The following is a 21565-nucleotide window of genomic DNA, read 5'->3' as shown; positions in this document are numbered from 1 at the left end:
CTTCGTTAAACTGTCACACCCATCTCCGTACCATTGAGGCACTCATGATCTGTTCACCATACACTTCACCAATTTGACAGTGAATTTCAGCTGCTGACACATTCCGTACATTCAAAGACCATATTCCACACGTGGCAGGTATTTTGATTTTTTTTAACATTATTGCAACCCATTACGAAGCGTCTGCACTTCTGTCTCATCTAACACTGACGTCTCTGCCTTACTGATGGGTCCAAGTACTTGGCACACATGCGCACTCTTGCGATTGCAATGCAGCTGCGACATACAATAAATTGCAAATGGAACTTACTTTCTGGATGTGCCTTCTTCTTGTGGTCAACAATTTTTGCTACCACAATGACTGATTGATTGATTTAGTTTATTTTACTTCACTTTTCTGCCCCTTTGGCTAATTACAAAGATGAGAATGGGTGGTGGTAAGACAAGATGTATGAAGAGATAATCACAAATATATAGGGACAACCAACACGAGCCCCAGAAGATTATATTGGCTGGGAGTTCAGATGTTGAGCCTTGCTAGTCTGCAATGTGGCAGTCCAGATTGCATTAATAGATAAAGCAAGTCTAATTCTTTTGCTAACTACTGCTTCAGTTTCCATCTTAACTCGCCTTTTGGTTGGGGTTTCTCATAAAATACGAGGGACATTCTGAAAGTAAGTTTCGTCATTTTTTTTCACAGGGAAGCTGTATTACAAAGTGAAAAAACACATTGCCATAACAAAAGACAATCTTTCCTGAATTCACGACGGGAGGAGCAAGAGCTGAGGAACGATGGCGCTTACGCGGAGTGCCGAAGAATAGAGATAAGCAGCAGATTGACATGCCCGAGTTCATTCGAGTGCAAACCAGTATGACAGAAACGTGGTCACAAATGGAAGTGCGTGCTGTCGGGTGCTATGAATGGGCTTTTGTCATTCTTGCAGTCTTGTGCTCAGGGGTGAACACTTGACGCAATACGAGTGCGAGGGCAATGACTTCCTATTCAGATTTTGTTCTTGGACGACAATGCAAGACTCCACACAGCAAGGGTCACTGCAGAACACATTCGTGTCTGGGATGGAAGAGATTTAATCACCCAGCTTACGGCCCCAATCTTGCCCCATCAGACGTCCACCTTTTTCCTGCATCACTTCGGAAGCAACGAAGAAGTGCAGCAGGCTATGAAGAACTTCCTTAAATTTGCTGGGCACCGATTTTTACCAGGAAGGTTTCTTGAAATTGATTTCACGTAACAACAAATGTATCAATGTCGGTGGCGACTATGTGGAAAAATAGCCAAAATATTGCATTTTGTTATGACATTGTATTCTTCTGTTTGTAATAAAGCTTTCCTGTGAAAAAAAATGACGAAACTTACTTTTGGAACGTCCCTCGTAAATATTTTTTTTCTTAATTGCTAATTTCCAACTTAACGTAAGTAGGGGTCGTATAAATAAATGTTAAGAAAAATGAAAAAAGCCAACAAAAATTCATGAAAAAGAACAATCACAGTCAAGAATTTTGGAACTGTTATTTTGGTAGACACCCTGTTTATAGCATACGATTTTAAGTGCTTTGTAGCCAGTACTACACAAACTTGTAATTGTATAATTGCAATACATTTAGAATTTTTGCACCCAAATACATTACAATATTAATAAATGGCAGCATCTACTTACCCAAGATCAAATGAAACGGAGTGTAAATCATCCTGCAACATAATGCTCAAGGAACCAAACATAAGATTTGAAGGACTCTTTCCAGTTTTCACTTCTATTACAATGTGATACACTGAAACAAAACATGAAGGTTTGAATGTAACCACACATAGTGCAATAAAAATAAAGTTGCAGAAATATTTTCCTAACTGCTAAGTGTGCTAAACAGGAATTCTACTCAAATGTGCTTGGACAAACACTAGGACCCTTTTAGTGGGAACATTTCATAATTTTTCTCGCAGTATTGATACTTGATATTCAAGAATATACTGTAGCAATTGTTGCATAAATGCAGGGATGGGCCAATATGAAATGTTGACAATGTTATGCAGTACCAATATAAAAAATTACTAATATCGACAACTGATATTATGAACTACATTTTCATTCTGCCAAACATATAAATAATCAACAATTCTTGGAAATAATGCTGCCACGAGATATGTTTTTGCCCTGTCTTCCTGCCAATTACTGATTCCAGCACAAACCAGTTTGGGGACCACCTCTGCTAAACTGAAGTACCTTCCTTGCGGAAATTGGACCAGAAATGGTGAAAATATGACTGCAGGGGGCAGGGCTGTAATGAAGGGTGTGACAGAACTTCAATCTGAGCCAAGAACACACTTGAGATTGCACTGGAGCATTGTCATGGTACAGCAGTACCATTTTTTGATTGATCAATGCTGGATAGCGAGACTACGAAACTTCAAATACTCAAACTAGTTCCTGAATGCAGAGGTTGAAGGCTCTCCCATTTGTACAGCCATTTTTTTAATATTTTTTTCTTGTTCGGAATCTTTGTGTTGGAAGCCCTCAGAAATTTTCTCCAGGAAAAGTGCAATATAAATTACGTAAAAGTGTTTAAAAGCACTGGCTCTCAGTGCATTGGATCCTCAAAATTCCACCACAGGAAATTGAGATTGGCCCTGTCCCTTGGAACCACCAGATTTACCAATTGAGCAGACCGCAACCATTGGTATTCTGGGAAGGATTTCAAATAAAGATCTGCTTTTTGTACCCATTACAATCTAGGCCCAGAATTGATTGTGATTGTTCACAAAGTGTCATCTTCCTCTCTGCCTGCTGGCCTGGGTTGCAAAGGAAGATGGAACTTACCCTGTTCGGGCATGCAGTCTCGAACCCCTCTCTCTCAAGACCTCCAGCTCTCCTCTCAAAGCAATCTGACTTTTTTCCAATCACTGCCGGCCCTTTTTGTCCTGTCGTACTTCGCAATTGCATTGCGTTCACCCCAGCAGTGACCAGACATTTACCTGAGAAACTCCTGTCTCATCATCTTTGAGTTGCGAGACTCATACCTGCACTGAGAGACATTTCACGCAAGGAACAGTTCTCAAAATCATCTGCTCTGGAAGTTAAGCAGAAACTGACAAACAATGTAAGTAAACCACAAAGGCTTAGATGATCAGAACATAACATGAACATGTGAAAAGAAATAAGAAGAGACATTTGTTAGGAAGTCTCGAGCTCAGTAGATTGAGTCCTGCTAAGCAGCTTGTTGTTAGCGGTTGGAGACCTTCTAGACTACTCAGGCACGTATCCAGGAATTCCTTTCGGGGGGGGGGGGGGCTGAACACCATTTTTAATAGGGTATAGATAGAACCTCACAATTGTATGTTTAAGGCCAGTGGTGGCAATTGGGTTCCAAAATGGGGGGGGGGGGGAAGGGTGTGCAAGGAAAGTCTAATTTCTCTTGGTAGACAAGGTTTAGCATGAAGAGGCCATAGTGTGATAGTGTGGTGCCAAAAATATGGGGAACAACTATCCCCTAAATCGTTGCCACTGTTTAAGGCTGTCATTTTAATTGGAAGGTCAAATTGGAACATTTTGTACCAATTGACCCCCCCTGTTTCCATGCACTAACATTGTGTGTCGGAACCATCTCAGTATGTGTGTATGTCCATTTCTTTTCATTAGGCATCAAAACATCTATATACCAGAAGTGTTATTACGAAGCTGTTACATATGCATGGGATGGACAATCCACTCGACAACACGAGATTCAAACTGTGGGCTGCAAACTGGATGCAGACAGTTCTCGAATATTTCTCTCTGGTTCGAGCCTGAACATCACTAATGTGTCTTGTCGTCCCATGTTTGCAGCTCTTATAAAAGCCGAAACCCACCAAATTGTTCATATTCAGGCCTAAGCACTCCCAAGTGTTCAAAATTGTCTGTCATAGCTTCCGCAGTATTGTCATATATCAGCACGAAACAAAGGAAGTCTTCTAGAATACAGCTGGATCGCGAAACTAATGCACAGTGAAAACCCTTCCGTTCCCAACACATCTAATGTCTTGTCTCCCGATATGATCATATGCTTACTCATTTATATCCAATTATGTGCCCAAGGAGGGTTGGTTGGGTCATAACCCCATTTGACCACAGTATTCCTAAAAAAGGAACGTCAAAGACAGGGAAAGATGGCAAAATGAGGAAACTGACCACCGAAACTAGTATGCGTAACCCCTCTCCCCTCCGAAAATCCTGGGCACGCCTCTCTTTATTTCGACACATTTTTTAAAACCAACTCACCAGAAGTTTTTATCATTTCGTATTGGAGACTGAAGTAAAATACGTTCTTTCTGCAGGTTTGGATATTATCCTTTAGGGTGATGTCGCCTGCCTTTGCACCTAACCTTAACAAAGCCCTAATTTTCCATCCTTGTGACTAATCTTCAAGATTTTAGACTGAAGGGACACACGATACATGTCGTTTGGAATGAACCAATCAACAGAAACGTTTCACACCGTAGCGACACAAAAGGCCGCACAAATCTGCTTTCGACTTGTCAAATCCTCAGGCAACATGGTGTGAAATCTCCCTTAATAGGCCACTGTCATCGTCACCTAGAAGTGGTAGCTCTTGTTGACCACAGAAGAAAAAATTCTCCTCAACTGGTGGGAATGCCCCTCAGTATTCTTCTTGCTCCATTATTTTCTGTGCTTGTTCACTATACAGGCAACCTCTTATGATTTGACATGTACTATGTAGACATTTTAACGAAAAATCAGTTGAAGTCAAGGGTGGATCATGGACATTGACTGATCAGTGATCACTAATCGACTGTATGAACCAATTCTGTTTTACAGATGAATCGGGAAATTGAAGCAGCGTATTTATATCCTCATTATATTCTAGAATGTTCAGCAGATAAAATGATTCGTAAATATTGCCTGTAGTTCCACTCCTTCTCTTATTCAAGAACGTTTCCTCTCGCGCTTTTCAGAGATTAAAAAATACAACGAATCGCCCTACGTCTCGTGCTACTTTTGTTGTGCAGCTTCTGAATGCTGACAAGTCCCTACATAGTGCTCAAGTTCACTGCAACAACACCGAAAGCGCAAGAAAAGTTGAAGCGCAATATTATCAATAGCAGGGTTATATAACATTCTCCGTCTCGCCTTGATAAGTATTTTTCTCCTTAAATTATCGTCACATTATTCAAGAAGCCAAAAACCTAATTTTATCTAGGGTAAACAAAAAAAAAAATACTGACGGAGGGGCTCAAGCCCCCTGATCCTCACTTTGGATACGTGCTATTAACAATAATAGGGTTATAGAGCATTCTCCGTCTTATCTCGATAATTGTTCATCTCTTTAAATCATCGTCACATTATTCAAGAAGCAAAAAACCTAATTTCATCTAGTGTAAACTAAAAATTTTCTTGGAGGGGGGTGGGGCTCGAGCCGCTCGTACCCCACCTTGGATACGTACTTTTATCAATAAGAGGTTTACAGAACATTCTCCGACTTGCCTCGATAATTATTTCTCTCCTTAAATTATCACCACATTATTTTATTTCACACCAAAAGAAACCAAAAACCTCATTTTATCTAGTGTAAACCGAAAACTTTGGAGGGGGATGGGCTCGAGCCCCCTAAGCTCCCTCCCCCCTGTTGGATACATGCCTGAGACTACTGTTTGTGCTTCAGGCTGATATTGCCGGAACTATTGCATTGCAGTGACTTTGCAGATCACTTTTCAACTAATCTACAAACTCGTAATTGTATAACATGATATGATGATAACATATTCTCATTACATAGACACAGTAGTAATAGAATAAAAATAAGAATGTTGTAAGTGTCTGAGAACTTTGGATCTTCCTATTAAATGACAACAATTCGTGAAGGATTTGAATGGCTACTAAACAACTGTAAATAATTTTGGCAACTCAACTCCACCATATGTATTATTCAGGGTGTTGTCTTATGTCTTGCTTGTTGAAGCCTCATTTTAACAACAAGAAGTTTTGAGTCTAACGCAGATAATGGGTAGCTAGGCAAACCAAATAATATTTTTGATAATACTCTTCATTAGTATCATGTCCCATCTTCATGTTTCTAATGATTATAGAGTTTTATTGCAGGGTCTTGAAGTGTATGAAACTCTATGCAGCATGGATTTGTGGCTGTCGCTGGCATCTCTTTTCTCACATACAATAAACTAAAACTTCAATACACTCAAGATAAGGACTGCTGTCTAGAATATGAGAACTTTGGACAGAAATTACAAATTGTATCTTCATTAAAAAGCATCACACAGAATAAGTGTCTTATGTAAGTGTGGTGAGCTTGCAAGATTTCAAGAATGAGGTAGTTTCAGCCAACTCACACTGTTAGCCTCACTGCTGACATGATACTCTAATCTTAGTTACTATTGCTTTTAATGTGCTTTCTTACAGAAAAAAATCAATGTCAGTGTCTACTAGAGTGTTGCACGGGACATCTTTCGCTTGCTCAAAATCGCTTGATTCTCCCACGCTTGAGTGTAACACAATGATTGGCAGTGTCGCGTATTTCTGACCCTAATAAGCAGTATTGTCAACCTGCAACCCATACATGGAAGGAAACCACTATACGCAATTACAAGTCTAAATAAAAATTCCATTTATTATTATGTAAGACTCAAATACAATGTATATGAAAGTATGCAATATCTACAGATTGAAACGTAAAATGGATACACATGCTGACAGACCTGCCTAAGCTATTAAAAAATATTGTATCACAGTGCAATAAATATATCATTGTTCACTTATTGAATAGGAAAATCATATTCTGCAAAATAATAACATGCAGTTATAACATTCAATCAAACGTCATTTTATTGTGACAATAATCGTAGAAACATAAAATGTTGGCCTAGGTAGTTTCGGCCCATAATCATCCATTTCATTTTCACATATCTCTGTGTATTGTAAGATACACAGAACTGAATTTCAACATGAAGATGATGACTAACTTCACTTAATTTTCAATTTCACTGAGTCTTTTACTTCATTCAAATACTTAGGAGTAATATTAACAAATGAAAATTATATTAAAGAGGAAATAAAAAGTAGACTTAATTCAGGAAATGCATGTTACTTCTCTCTTCATAAACTTTTGTCTTCTCGTTTAATATCTAAGAAACTAAAAGTTACAATATACAAAACAGTAATTTTGCCTGTAGAATTATATGGGTGCGAAACTTGGTCCCTTACGTTGAAAGAGGAACACAAATTGAGAGTATTTGAAAATAAGATTGTTATGAAAATCTTTGGACCTAAAAGGAATGAGGAGACAGGTGAGTGGAGAAGGTTACATAATTTAGAACTACATAATTTGTATTCATGTCCAGATATTATTAGAATAATTAAATCAAGAAGACTTAGGTGGGCAGGCCATGTGGCACGAATGGGAGAGGAAAGATGAGTTCACAGGATTCTTGTTGGGAAACCTGATGGTAAGAGACCTGTATGAAGGCCAAGACGAAGATGGAGGGACAACGTTGAGATGGACCTAAAGGAAATCAGCAGGGATGGAAAAGAGTATATAGATCTTGCTCAAGATAGAGACAGATGGAAGGCCTGTGTTGCTGCAGCCATGAACCTTCAGGTTTAAGAAGGCTAGAGAGTTAGGTCTTGCCTGTAGTATTATATGGATGCGAAACTTGGTCCCTTACATTGAAAGAGGGACATAAATTAAAAGCATTTGAAAATAAAATCCTAAAAGGGACAAAGAGACAGGTGAGTGGAGAAGGTTACATAATTTATATTCATGTTCATGGTGGGTGTTTGCTGTCTCCTTCATTATTTGTGTTTATCCGCCCTTCTGGCACCATTTCTAACCCTATTCCTGTATATATATATATATATATATATATGTGTGTGTGTGTGTGTGTGTGTGTGTGTATATATATGTGTATACGTATATACACATATGTATGTATATGTATGTATGTGTGTGTATGTGTGTATATATAATCTTGTGTAGTAGTAGTTGTGCATTTGTGTTTTATCTTGTGTAGTGGTTGTTATGTGTTTGTGTGTCTTGTGCAGTAGTTGTGCTGTGTAGTGTTTTTGGGTTTGTCTTGTGTAGTAGTTGTAGTGCCTAGTGTGTTTGTGTTTATTTTGTGTAGTAGTTATGCTGTATAATGTGTTTCTGTTTGTCTTGTGTAGTATCGGTGGTGTGTATGTATGTGTCTTGCGTAGTAGTTGTGCTGTCTAATTTGTTTGTGTTTGTCTTGTGTAGTAGTTGTGGTGTGTTTGTGTTTATATTTTGTTGTAGTTGTGATGTGTTTGTGTGTGTCTTGTGTAGTAGTTGTGCTGTCTAATGTGTTTGTGTTCGTCTTGTGTAGTAGTTCCTCCATTCATATTGGGGGTTAGGCGTAGAGCTGACAACTCTGCACTGTAAAAACACATGTCAAGAAACAACAATATAAGGCCATGGATGTTCCCAAGGTAAAATATTCCGGAGGTAAAATAGTCCCCCGTTCGGATCTCCGGGTGGGGACTACTTTGGGAGGTCTCTGGACTAAGGATAAGATCTACGTTAGGAAGAAGGATATTAAATTAGGCACCTGGAATGTTCTGAGCCTTTACCGGCCTGGGGCATTTCAGTGTACAGTTAATGAGATAGTTAAGTATAAATTAGATGTAGTAGCTGTCCAGGAAGTTAGGTGGCCAGGAGAAGGGAATTGTAAAACTAAAAATTATACTTTTTTCTATGGTGGTACTGAAAATCATAATTTTGGAACAGGCTTTTTCATAAATAATAGAATTATATCGGCTCTTAAAACAGTAGAATTTATTAATGATAGGATATCATATGCAGTTTTACAGGGTAGGTGGTGTAAAATTATTTTAATAAACATACATGCACCAACGGAAGATAAAGATGATAATACTAAAGATGATTTTTATGCAGAGTTAGAACAGGTCTTTGATAAATTTTCTCAGTATGATATGAAAATTCTGTTAGGTGACTGTAATGCACAAATTGGCAAAGAAGAGACATTTAAACCCACGATTGGTAAAGAAAGTCTTCATGAATTAAGTAATGATAATGGTATAAGATTGATTACTTTTGCAACCTCAAAGAATTTAATTGTGAAAAGTACCACTTTTAAACATAAAGATATCCATAAATATACCTGGTCTTCTCCAGATGGTAAAACTCATAATCAGATAGATCATATTCTCATTGATAAGAGAAGGCATACTAGTATAATTGACGTTCGTACACATAGAGGTGCTGACTGTGCTAGTGACCATTATTTAGTAATTGCTAAATTAAGAGAAAGACTCTCAGTGATAAATCATAAGCAACAAAATCTAAAAGTTCTAAAATTTGATACAGGAAAGTTTACTGATGAAAGAATTAAGAAAGATTACCAAATTAAACTGTCAAATAGATTTGATGTTTTGCAGGATTTAAATTATGATGAAAATATAAATGAAACAGACGTAAATAAGAATTGGGAGCACATACGTAATGCAATAGAATCAGCTGCTAAAGAAAGTATAGGATACCATAAACCGAGAAAAAGTAAGCCATGGTTTGATAATGAATGTCATAATCTAATAGAAATAAGAAATCAGGCTAGACTTAGGTGGTTAAATAACTCTGATGATACAAATCTAAACAATTATAATAGAATAAAGCGAGAAGTTAACCGCACGTTTAGAAGTAAAAAAAGAGATTACTTGAAAACCAAAATTAACGAAATTGAAACAAACAGCAAAAATAAAAATATCAGAGATTTATATAAAGGTGTAAATGAATTTAGAAAGGGGTGGCAACCTAAAGTAAACTTGATAAAAGATAAAGACGGTGATTTTCTAGCTGACCCAAGTGATATTCTAAATAGATGGAAGAACTACTTTAATGACCTTTTAAATGTCCATGTAGGAGATAAATCAGAAGTGAATGAAGTACACACAGCAGAACCTTTAGTTCCAGAACCCAACTTGACTGAAGTTAAAGATGCTATTAAAAGGCTAAAGAATAACAAAGCACCTGGCATTGATTTAATACCAGCTGAGTTCATTAAATATGGTGGAAATTCATTAATGTATCAAATTCATAAATTAATCTGTTTAATATGGAATAAAGAAGAAATCCCTCAACAGTGGAAAGAATCCATAATTGTTCCTGTGTTTAAAAAAGGTGATAAAATGAACTGCAATAATTACCGTGGAATTTCTCTACTCTCAACAACATATAAAATATTATCTAACATTCTTTTAACAAGACTAACCCCATATGCTAATGAAATTATAGGTGATTATCAATGTGGATTTAAACGTAACAGATCAACTACAGATCAAATTTTTCACATCAGACAGACACTTGAAAAAAAGTGGGAATATAATCAAAATGTCCATCAGCTATTCATTGATTTCAAAAAAGCATATGATTCAGTCAAAAGAGATAAACTATATAATATATTAGTTGAGTTTGGAATACCTAAGAAGCTTGTTAGTATGATAAAAGTATGCACCAGTGAAACAGAAAGTAAAATTCGTGTGGGTATTAATATGTCTGACAAATTTACAATTCATGATGGGTTAAAACAAGGAGATGCATTATCTCCATTGCTCTTTAATTTTGCCTTAGAATATGCTGTTAGGAAGGTAAAAGAAACTAAAGAAGGACTAAAATTGAATGGTGTGACTCAGTTGTTAGCATATGCAAATGATGTAGACTTATTGGGGGATGATGTGAATACAATTAAGAATAATGCTAAAATATTTTTCAAAACTGCTAAAGAGATAGGTTTGGAAGTTAACAAAGAGAAAACTAAATATATGCTTACAGGCCGAAACCAAGTGTTAGGTAATAATCAAAATCTAATTATTGATAACAACTCGTTTGAAACAGTTTCCAAATTCAAATACTTAGGAGTAATATTAACAAATGAAAATTATATTAAAGAGGAAATAAAAAGTAGGCTTAATTCAGGAAATGCATGTTACTTCTCTCTTCATAAACTTTTGTCTTCTCGTTTAATATCTAAGAAACTGAAAGTTAAAATATACAAAACAGTAATTTTGCCTGTAGTATTATATGCATGTGAAACTTGGTCCCTTACATTGAAAGAGGAACATAAATTGAGAGTATTTGAAAATAAGATCCTTAGGAAAATATTTGGACCTAAAAGGGATGAGGAGACAGGTGAGTGGAGAAGGTTACATAATTTAGAACTACATAATTTGTATTCATGTCCAGATATTATTAGAATAATTAAATCAAGAAGACTTAGGTGGGCAGGCCATGTGGCACGAATGGGAGAGGAAAGAGGAGTTTACAGGATTCTTGTTGGGAAACCTGATGGTAAGAGACCTGTAGGAAGGCCAAGACGAAGATGGAGGGACAACGTTGAGATGGACCTAAGGGAAATCGGTAGGGATGGAAAAGAGTATATAGAACTTGCTCAAAATAGGGAAACATGGAAGGCCTGTGTTGCTGCAGCCATGAACCTTCGGGTTTAAGAAGGCTAGAGAGTTAGTTAGTTAGTTAGAGAGTTAGGTCTTTTACTTCATGATCCATATTTGAGGGCCACAGACAAATGATGGAAATACGTGTACTAATAGGCTTTGAGCGTTGAAGCGTATTCTGCTTGTTTGATCGTTTTTCGCTCGAGCAGAAGACCTATCAAGACCTGTTTCCCATCTAGCGTTACCCATGTGAACTATCGAGTGCTTGAGCAAAAAGTCCTCATTGCAGTACTCTAGTGCCTACCGTGAATCTGTATATTGCGATTGCATACAAACAGGATAAAAATGTAATTTTTCAAGAACGTATAAAACCAAAAAGAGGCCTCACTGAGGAAATTGGCCATCTTGATGTTCCTTAGCAGCTGTAAAATGTTGAACATCTACACAATGTTTATTTGGAAAAGAAAAGTAAAATCAATTGGTACACTTACAACAAAAATTAGGCTTCTCCTTTGTGTCAAAGAAGTACATTGCTCCTGGGTTGTGAATGCTAAGATCAACAAGGTTTCCAAGAACTGCACATTTTGACTTATCACTGCCACAACTGGCACATTCAGCCTGAAAAAAATTAAAATAGAGTTTCCATTTCATATTGTAAAGTAAACTGCTCCCCTGTGCTTTGCACCACACCATGAATGTGTAAAGGGGTTGTGGAGTTAGGGCCCCACTCTTTCTTGATCATGGTCGAAGATGGGGGTGATGTAATCAGCACCACGCCCCTGGCCACCTTTACCCCTCCAGGGTTTCCTCCAGGTAACCACTTTAGTACAACATTGGGTGGGTGCCGGAGCTGCTTGAACAGGGAAAAAATCCTGGTTCTCCCCCAAGGGGATCGAACCCGGGTCTCTTGCTTGGTAGTCAGATGCCATTTTATATTGTATTGGTGATATTGTTATCATTCGAATTTAATCACTGATATCTTTCCAAAGAATGGGTATCCTACAGCCTCCCATCTTCAGGCAAGTGGCACCCTGAAGTGTGGTGTTAATCACACCACTTCCACTGTAAGCAAGATCAAGAATGTGTTCCTACTTGCCTCCTACTTGGCAAGGGGGAGACCTGCTTGTTTTTTTTTATTTTCTTACCTGAACAAGTATAAATTGAAATTCGAGTATTGCTGTTGGTGACTGCAAAAATAACATCTGTTATTAACCTCCTAATTGTGGATGGCATATATATATATATATATATATATATATATATACGTGGACGTACCCAAAAGAAACCGAACTAATTTTTTTGTGAACTTATTTATTCACAATTTAAGTACAAACCTTCAATCCCCTTCAAAGTACTCTCCACTTGCATTAAGACACTTGTCCAATCTTTGATTCCATTTTTCAAAACATTTTTTAAAGTCATCTTTTGTGATGTGTGACAGCGCCTTCATCGTTTTTTTCTTCACCTCAGCAACATCAGCAAAACACTGTCCTTTCATGTCTCCTTTCATTCTAGGAAGCAAAAAAAAGTCGCACAGGGCAAGGTCGGGTGAGTATGGGGGGTGAGGAACACAGGTCATACTATTTTTGGTCAAGAATTGTCGTACAGACAGGGCTGTGTGAGCCGGGACATTGTCATGATGGAAAAACCAGTCACCCGACTGCCACAAATCGGACCGCTTCCGCCGCACACTGTTGCGCAATCGTTTCAAAACTTCCAAGTAGAAAGCCTGATTAACTGTCTGACCCTGCGGAACAAACTCTGAATGGACGACTCCTCTCACATCGAAGAAACAAAGCAGCATTGTTTTAATGTTTGATTTCACCTGACGAGCTTTCTTGGGGCACGGCGAACTTGAAGTCTTCCACTGGCTTGATTGTTGCTTCGATTCAGGATCGTAAGCTTAGCACCACGTTTCGTTACCTGTGATAATTTTTGAAAAAAAAGTTTGGATCATTTTGGGACTCTTCTTTCAAAGCACGGCATGCTTCCACGCGACCTTGTTTTTGTTCAGCAGTCAGCAGTCGTGGCACGAATTTGGCAGCCACCCTTTTCATTCCCAAATCGTCTGTCAAAATTCGCTGCACTGAACTCCAAGTCACTCCTGACAACACAATTTGTTCAATGGTTCGTCGTCGATCTTCGTTGATGATTTCACGAATTTTTTCAACATTGTCATGTGTTCGGGCTGTGGAAGGACGACCAGAACGAGGTTTGTCATCAATTGACATTTCACCATTTTTGAAACGGGAAAACCACTCAAACACTTGAGTTTTCCCCATAGCATCGTCCTTGTACGCCGTTTTTAACATTTCAAGAGTTTTTGTTCCACTCTTTCTGAGCAAAAAGCAGAATTTCACCGCTGCACGCTGTTCCCGAAAATCAGCCATTGCAAAAACGACGATCACACAAAACAGCTGTCACTCTAAACTCCGCCGAAACATGTCCTGACCTGCTTCAGCGACGGCACTCGGCTTACGGACTCAGAAAGGTTCGCTCTATGCGCTCCTAGCGGCAAAACGTGGTACTACGAAAGCTCTGCCCACCACAAAATTAGTTTGGTTTCTTTTGGGTATGCCCACGTATACACCATCTGCAATGTGCTGTTGCAGTGTGAAAGGCATATATATATATACAGTATATGCTTTGTTTGCTTTGACTAGATTCGAGTGCAGATGGCGTATATATACATGTCCAGATGTTTGATAGCTTTAGTCAAAACAAAAACAGTAGCAGAAGAGGAAGAAGATGAAAAAGAAGAAGAAAGAGATAAATTGTGCGGTGTAGTTTGTGCATAATAGAAAACCAAAACATGGCTCAAAATCCAAATTTGCACGAGTTCACTTTTTAAAGATTTGTTTGTTTTAAGTCCACTTTATGCGCATATAGGCTAATTGGAACTGGACCTACGGTTCAAAGTGGAATCTGAAACAATGTTCAATGTGCCTCCACCAGGTATCAAACCTGAGATCCCTTGATTATAAGGCGATGCCGTTTCCAGCACATCGAGAGCCAAGTTGCACTTGTTCTTGACCTCTGTAAGCAGTGAAAGTGAATCAGAATCACAAAAAGAAGAAGAACAAAGAAATAACCTCCATTTTCTAGAAGTGACTTACCTGGGAGAATCCACACTTAAGGGGTTAAACCAAGTAAACCGCAAGGGTTTAGATGTATTTTCCTGTAGTTTATGGTTATTAGAAGCATAAGAAAACAGATTTTCGTTGTGACGTTTGAGGAGAACACACGCTCCCTTCATCAGACATTTATTTTCATTTTGACTAAAGATACAGTTATAAAAATGGTTAGCAATTTTTTAAACAAAAAGAATCCGTTATATAATGGATGTGGTCAATGTTACATTGTTGTAATATAGCAACTTAACTGTGAAAAGAAGCAGTCTGTTTTATTTTTATTTCAGCTAAAAATTTTTGATCACATTTATTTAAAATTATGAATCCCAAATATCATTAGGTAATTTAAATTCATTATTGTTTTCACAAAGTCTCTTGATGTTTTCTGTTACAATAAATTTTAAAGATGGTGGCTTACTCCATTTGTGAAAAAGAAAACTCCATACTGGATCTATGTTACAATTTTCATTATTTAATTTATTCCAGTGTTCTTCTGCAATGAACAAAGCTTCCCAGACATTCAACTCTGTGTTTCCCGTTAATCTTTTTAAAACCCTTCTCTTTTTAATCAAATGCTTCTCTTCCTAAACTACAGGAAAATAATTCTACAATGCAAGCAATGCGTACATACAAGAAAAACTAAGGGTTTAGATGTTCAGAACATATCATGAACAAGTGAAAAGAAATATTTGTTAGGAAGCCACTCAGTTCAATCAAAACACGTGGCTAGATTTCAATGTTTTGACATACTTTCATTATGTATTAACAGGAGAATTGCAATTTCATAGTTCTCTACACACATGCAATCACCTTACTTCCTTAAACTAAAAAAATAAAATAAAAGAAGCATCACTTACCTTTTTGAATGCACTGTAAGAAGAGCATGCAAATGCAACAAATTTGCACAGAGGATTTTTGAATGCACTGATGTAATAATCAATGACCCTTTTGTGGCTGCAGGTGAAGAGGCAGGAAGGCTTCTTGGGCGTCTCCCATATCTGCCATTTGCAGTGAGATGCCGAACAGCCGAGTTGGCGCTGGAAGCCGTTGGGATAGAAGTCAACATGCCCACTGGGATTCTTCAAGCCCATGCCTTCTGCTCATGGATAAAAAACATCAGGAATTAAGAATGTAGAAAGGTGGAACATTGGAACATGTCCATTCAGTCTAAAGCTGTTTGTACACAATCAAATTAATCGCGAACAAGTCGTTGAATGCCATGTTTAAAGGAAATGACGTCAAGTCATGCTGCTTCTTGCATTTCTCACTACCGTCCAATAATTTGTAAATAGGAACGGTTCTAATTAAAGCCTTTTGTAACCGACTGATGACCAATCAGAGCACATGCTGCAGAAATTGATTATGAAGGAGAAGCATAGAGGTACAGAATGCTATTTATTTCTAATTGTCTATTCTGTGGTGATGAGAAAGTGATGCGGAAAGTGAAACACGTGTTTGTGACTTGCGAGAAAGGAAAGGAGGATTGGTGGAACATTCTCATCTCATTATTTAATTACAATTATACAACAAAGAATGATGTACGTATATTTCTACAACAGTGAGTAATTTGATAAACTGTAAAACATAATATTTTATGTTGATCTTAAATTGAAGTTTAGATAAACACAATGAAAAACAACAATTTGTATATCTGTGGACATTAGATTTCTATAATTTTTTTTTATGTGTTCACATTGTTTTTCTGGTGTCTTGGATTACATTTAGACTACAAATAGTAAATACTGAGAAAATACATCAACATCACACTTCTTTCGAGTTTTTGATATACCCTACATATTCGTTTGGAAAGAAAATTATTATCTTGTCGCATCTATTCGCTATTCTATTTATTTCCTTTCGTGAAAAATGTGAACTTGTCCAATTTTTCTTTGATCGTGTACATGTGCAATTTCAGACCATTGAAGATTTCCAATAGGAACGTTATACGTGGGTAAATCAATAAGTAAGTTACACCCCCCCCTGTAAAAAACAAACAAAACACATTAGAAAGAAAAAAATATTGGAAGAAAACGCATGAACATTTAACTTTTTTGACATAGTCACCAAGGTGTTCCAAGCACTTTTCGTATCGTGTGACCACTTTTTCGATTCCTTGTGTGTAAAAATTCCGTCCAATTTCTTTGAACCACTCTGAGACTGCTTCATGCACTTCCTCATCTGATGCAAAACGCTGACCCCCTAGGTCTTGTTTGAGAGGACCAAAAATGTGGTAGTCACAGGGTGCCAAATCGTGGCTCTAGGGAGGGTGAGACCACACTTCCCACTTGAATTTCTGCAGTAAATCCTGTGTGACACCACCTGTATGGGGTAGCGTTGTCACTCAATCTTCCTGGCCTTCGATCTTTAATGGCTTTTCTCAGCTTCTTTAAAGTCTCACAGTATGTTGCGGCATTGATTGTTGTTCCACGGGGCATTGATTGTTGTTCCACGGGGCACAAACTCACTTCGGAATCGAAGAAGATCGTCAGCATGATCTTTCGAACCATCGGACAGGTTTTGGCTTTTCTTGGTGGTGGCGAATCCTTGTGTCTCCATTCCATTGATGCCCTCTTTGTCTCAGGAGTGTATTGGTACACCCAGGACTCATCTCCTGCGATGATTTTGCTCAGAAACTGCAGACCGTCCGTGGAATAACGCCGAAGAAATGACAGTGCAGCATCAAAACGTTGATTCTTGTGCCCATTGGTTAACAAGCGTGTCACCCAGCGAGAGCACAGTTTACGATAACCCATCTGATCATGAATCAGCATAGACACACTACCATAGGATATGTTTAGTTCACTTGCAATCTCTTTAAGTTTCACGCGGTGGTTAGCAACAATGATTGCATTCACACGCTCCACGTTGTCGATAGTGTTCACAGTTGCAGGCTGCCCAACATGCAGTTCATCGTTCACATTCGATCTTCCCTCTTCGAACATCTGGCACCATTTTGCGATCATGGGGCGTGATATTGCATTCTCACCATACACCTCGACAATTTGGCAATGAATTTCACTCTGATTATGCCTTTGTGCCCACAAAAATCGGACGACGGAGTGCACCTCAATACAACATGCCATACTCACACTGTGACTACTCGCATATTAAACCAGCTGAAGCATGGCTGCTTCTGGTGTATGAAGAAAACATTCCAGACAGTGTTGCCACCTAGTGTGATTATTTTATCTCTCTTAGTACAGGAACACGACCGGATCAAGAAAGTGTGGGGCGTTACCCCCACACCCCCTATACGCCTTCATGGCGTGGTGCTATGCACAGGGGAACACTTTACCTTTTAGTACAGGAACACGGGTCGGGTGTAACTTACTTTTTGATTCACCCTAGTATTTCCAGCATGTGCTGCGACTGAAATATTCAAAACACTATTACATGTAATTTATTTTACACTCTAGAATTTACAGCATACTTTTGAAAGTTGTGGTGCCGGCAGTATGTCCATGACGGCTGAGAATGAACTGTTGAGAGACTGCAAGTTAAAATAGCTTCTACTTTTATAAAAATAAATGTTTGTACACAATCAAATGAATCACAAACAAGTAATTGAATTGAACGCTTAGATATAAATGAGCACAGGGAACCTGCGAGGGACTACTTACATACTGCTGGCCTCACTCGCACGATAAAAACACCCTGTAACTGCTTTAGGTTTTCTGTGACCAGGTTATCAGTTCAACTTTGATCACTTTGTACATTAATTGGCTCCATGCTTATTACAAATAAACATTTATGCATGCAGAGAGCTCATAGTCATTTATTAATGTATTAATGATTGCTTTAGATAGCAAGTAAAGCAACATGTGAGTCATGGGCAGATTAAGTGGAGAATGTAAGAGTAAATGACTGTTTAACTGTTACTACTGTTATCAGGGGGGATTTGCCACTAGGCTATCCCAGGCTATAGCCTAGGGGCCACAAGTCCAGGGGGACGGGGTGCTGAAAGGGCATAAGTGACAAGGACCATCCCCTATTAAAAATTCCTTAATATTCTGATAACAGCAAAATAAAGCATGTCAAGGCTTTTTACTTGCTTATTTCATGAAAGAAGGAGTTTATAGAATTTAAATAACTTCCTTAAAGAAACGAATGTAAACATTTTGAATGCCAACAATTGAATATAGGAAAGTCAAATGGTCGGACAGTGACGGTTCAAATAAACATCCTTGTTTTTCAGGTTGGGGCAACCATAATGTAGTATGGGTTTCTTTTTCTTTAGTGCATGTTCAGTATTAGTGTTGTGTGACGAAGATAACATAACTGTCAATAATAATAATAATAATGATAATGTCAGCCCAAAACAAGAGATAGCCTAGGGGCTAGGATGTCCAAAGGGCCTGAAAGCTGCCTGAAAGCTATACAAAGTACATATATCTATCTAATATATAAAAATGGATGTATGTGTGTGTGTTTGCTCCAGCATAACTCTCGAAAGCCTGGAGCGATTTCAACGAAACTTGGTACACGTATCACTTGCAATATGGAAAGATATACTGTGGGTGTAAGACAACACTGGCACCCCTAGGGGTGGGAGGTGGGAGGGGGTTATATGTAAAAATAATTGAAAACGACCGATATTAGTGTGGAATCCATAGTTTTCGGGGTCGCTAAGATGAATAGTGACACTCAAAATGCCGTTCAACTCCAAGACACCTCTGGCACCCTTAGGGGTGGGGGTGGGAAAGGGTGACATGTAAAAATAATCAAAAACGACCGATATTAGTGTGGAATCCATAGTTTTCGGGGTCGCTAAGATGAATAGTGACACTCCCAATGCCGTTCAACTCCAAGACATCTCTGGCACCCCTAGGGGTGGGGTAGGAAGGTGTGACATGTAAAAATAATCGAAAACGACCGATATTAGTGTGGAATCCATACTTTTTGGGGTCGCTAAGATGAATAATGACACTCCCAATGCTGTTCAACTCCAAGACACCTCTGGCACCCCTATTGGTGGGGGTGGGAAAGGGTGACATGTAAAATGACCGGTATTAGAGTGGAATCCATTGTTTTAGGGGTCGCCAAGATGAATAGTGACACTCCCAATGCCGTTCAACTCCAAGTTCATTTTACACTATAGTTAGAATTCATTATTTTCCTGTCTAATAGAAGATTGAGCAATCAGCTAGTTAAATAATAAAAATGCATTTATTGTGTAATCAATGTTATTTATTTTCTCTGAGGTTATTGGGAATCAAATATTATATTGGTCATACAGCTTTGAAGGACAGTACTTAAGAAAATCTAACTAACTAACTAACTAACTCTCTAGCCTTCTTAAACCCGAAGGTTCATGGCTGCAGCAACACAGGCCTTCCATGTTTCCCTATCTTGAGCAAGATCTATATACTCTTTTCCATCCCTACCGATTTCCCTTAGGTCCATCTCAACGTTGTCCCTCCATCTTCGTCTTGGCCTTCCTACAGGTCTCTTACCATCAGGTTTCCCAACAAGAATCCTGTAAACTCCTCTCTCCTCTCCCATTCGTGCCACATGGCCTGCCCACCTAAGTCTTCTTGATTTAATTATTCTAATAATATCTGGACATGAATACAAATTATGTAGTTCTAAATTATGTAACCTTCCCCACTCACCTGCCTCCTCATCCCTTTTAGGTCCAAAGATTTTTCTAAGGATCTTATTTTCAAATACTCTCAATTTATGTTCCTCTTTCAATGTAAGGGACCAAGTTTCACATCCATATAATACTACAGGCAAAATTACTGTTTTGTATATTTTAACTTTTAGTTTCTTAGATATTAAACGAGAAGACAAAATTTTATGAAGAGAGAAGTAACATGCATTTCCTGAATTAAGCCTACTTTTTATTTCCTCTTTAATATAATTTTCATTTGTTAATATTACTTAAGAAAATCTATGCACATTAATACGTATGACAATATGCATAAAATATCAATCTGGAACTTTACTTCTTGTCAACTGGATATAACATTCTTTTTCGTTTTTCAATAAATATAAATTCTTTATCTTTGTATAGCGGTTGTTTCATTCAAATTTTGGAGATCTTGAGTACACGTGAACTAGTTAATTAATACATACCGTTACATCTCTATTATTACCATCTTCTTACCTATTCATGTAATAATAACAATACAATATTAATTAACTTACATATTTTATTATCTTAATTGAATGTAATATAGTTATTTTATTATTATTATTATAATTCAGTGGCGAAGGGTGACATTGTTATGTAGTCATTGCAAGACTTGCCAAACATCATGGTAAATCTTTCAACCGGGGGAAGGAGCAATATTTTTCCACCATAAACGCCAAGGTCATGTGATATGTTATGCAATACATATTCTAGTATCTGAGTGATAATTCGCTCCTCACAAAAAGTTTGGGATATTCTTCCGTTAGACAATAGGTGATAGAAACGACCTTGGTATGCAACAACAAATGGTATCTGTCTGGTAGATGTTCTCGTCTTTTCACTGACATATGCCACCGTGCCTATCACTTATTGCCAAACATAATAATATTCCGAACTTTTTGTGAGGTGTGTAATATCTCACAGTGCTGAAGCTCATGTCCACACTATCTCAAGAAAATGACAAATTCTGAGTTTGTTTGCCATACATTTCCAGCCGATTAGAAGTTCCGAAATTGGGAAACAAAATCCTATTGAAAATACAAAATTTCAGGTTTCTAACATTATTACTGAGACACTTGGTTTGGACCCCCACCCCCCAAAAAATAAAAAAATAAATTCTAGATACGTGCCTAGGGATCCAAATTTTATAAATCCCTGGCTGTTATAAACATTTATTTGATCCATGAATCACATGATGCATTCACATCGTGTGCATTGAATAGAATCATCTCGGGAGTACTTCACTGGGAATTCATTGATGTCTCATCAGATTGGAGTGTTGTATTCTTCAGCCCCCATTTCCCCTAAGTTTGGTGCATGCTTCACTTGATCAAACCAGATCTAGTTAATGTCTA

General features: G+C 37.9%; 1 protein-coding gene across 2 annotated transcripts in view; it reads right to left on the bottom strand.

Annotated features, from left to right (window-relative positions):
• Positions 1-21565, bottom strand: part of LOC145981346 (pancreatic lipase-related protein 2-like) — a 50969-nt gene that overhangs the window by 6636 nt on the left and 22768 nt on the right. For both annotated transcript variants that reach the window (XM_083114572.1, XM_083114573.1), the window contains 3 exons: positions 15433-15671; positions 11936-12062; positions 1680-1791 (listed from right to left, as the gene is read on the bottom strand). In XM_083114572.1, the coding sequence (XP_082970698.1) occupies positions 1680-1791; positions 11936-12062; positions 15433-15671 (478 nt within the window). The remainder of the gene's footprint in view (positions 1-1679; positions 1792-11935; positions 12063-15432; positions 15672-21565) is intronic.

The sequence above is a fragment of the Lepisma saccharinum genome, chromosome 29, assembly GCF_977018435.1.
Source record: "Lepisma saccharinum chromosome 29, izLepSacc3.1, whole genome shotgun sequence".
Taxonomy (NCBI): domain Eukaryota; kingdom Metazoa; phylum Arthropoda; class Insecta; order Zygentoma; family Lepismatidae; genus Lepisma; species Lepisma saccharinum.
Note: the sequence above shows the minus strand (reverse complement) of the source record. Positions and strands in the feature narration are given on the sequence as shown.